The following is a 1,051-nucleotide window of genomic DNA, read 5'->3' as shown; positions in this document are numbered from 1 at the left end:
TTATATTTATATTTATATTTATATATTTTTCCTAATATAATATAGCTAATATTGTTATTGATGTTAATAATTGGATAAAGAAAATAAATTAATGCTGCATTTCCTGTTGCTGCTGCTGCTGCTGCTGCATAAGCAGCAGCAACAGAACCCACCAACATGTATTCTTCGTCTTTTTCCCCCCTTCCTCTTCCTTGCTAACTAAATAAAATAAAATAAAATAGAATAAAATAAAATAAATAAATAAATAAATAAAATAAAATAGATTTATTTAAGAGAACATTTACCTCCTTCTATATTGAATAAATTACTATTAGCCTTAAGGAATACAGCCATCTTAGGTAGACTGGCGGGTTTTTTAACCTTTTGTCCTAATGAGGAGAGAGGCGTAGGTCCATTTTTCTTTAAATAGTCTATTAATGCATTTCTATAAGAAGATTCATCTCCGCTACCTCCGCTGCTGCTTGCTGCAGACCCATCTTGTGTCTTTGCTGCATGCATAATACAGATATACAGGAAAAAGAAAAAAAGCCCCATAAATACAGGGGAAAAAAAGAAGTAATTTATTTAATGCATGCATAACTAACTCTAACAATAATATTGATTATGTATATCTATTTATTTATTTATTTATAGATCTATATTTACCCTTCTTGTTTCCTTGTTGTTGCTGTTGTTTCTGCTGCTGCTGCTGCTGCTGTCCTTTGCGTTTCTTATCTTGAGGAGGAGGTGTTGTTTCTTCTTCTTCTTCCTCTTCTTCTTCCTCATCATCATCTTCTTCTTCCTCATCATCATCTTCTTCTTCGTCCTCATCATCTTCTCCTTCTTCTCCTGACTCTTCTTCTTCTCCATCTTCGCTCTCCTCATCATCATCTTCTTCCTCCTATAGTCATTATACACACACAATATAAATAATATAATTTATATATATAATTATATATATACACGTGTATGTATATATACAAAATATACATATATATTCATACATACATACTTAATATACTCCAACAAGAAACGTAAAGGGATAATATTTATAACTAAATATATTATATAT

General features: G+C 30.5%; 1 protein-coding gene across 1 annotated transcript; it reads right to left on the bottom strand.

Annotated features, from left to right (window-relative positions):
- Window positions 1–264: 264 nt before the first annotated feature.
- EMWEY_00059970 (46 kDa FK506-binding nuclear protein, putative) lies at window positions 265–880 on the bottom strand (the record flags this gene model as incomplete). Its single annotated transcript, XM_013481297.1, has 2 exons — window positions 265–488; window positions 646–880. Coding segments are annotated over 2 exons (459 nt in total), but the record flags the coding sequence as incomplete, so codon positions are not given.
- Window positions 881–1,051: the final 171 nt, after the last annotated feature.

Source organism: Eimeria maxima, genomic scaffold (genome assembly GCF_000499605.1).
Source record: "Eimeria maxima Weybridge genomic scaffold, Emw_scaff3068, whole genome shotgun sequence".
NCBI lineage: Eukaryota > Apicomplexa > Conoidasida > Eucoccidiorida > Eimeriidae > Eimeria > Eimeria maxima.
Note: the sequence above shows the minus strand (reverse complement) of the source record. Positions and strands in the feature narration are given on the sequence as shown.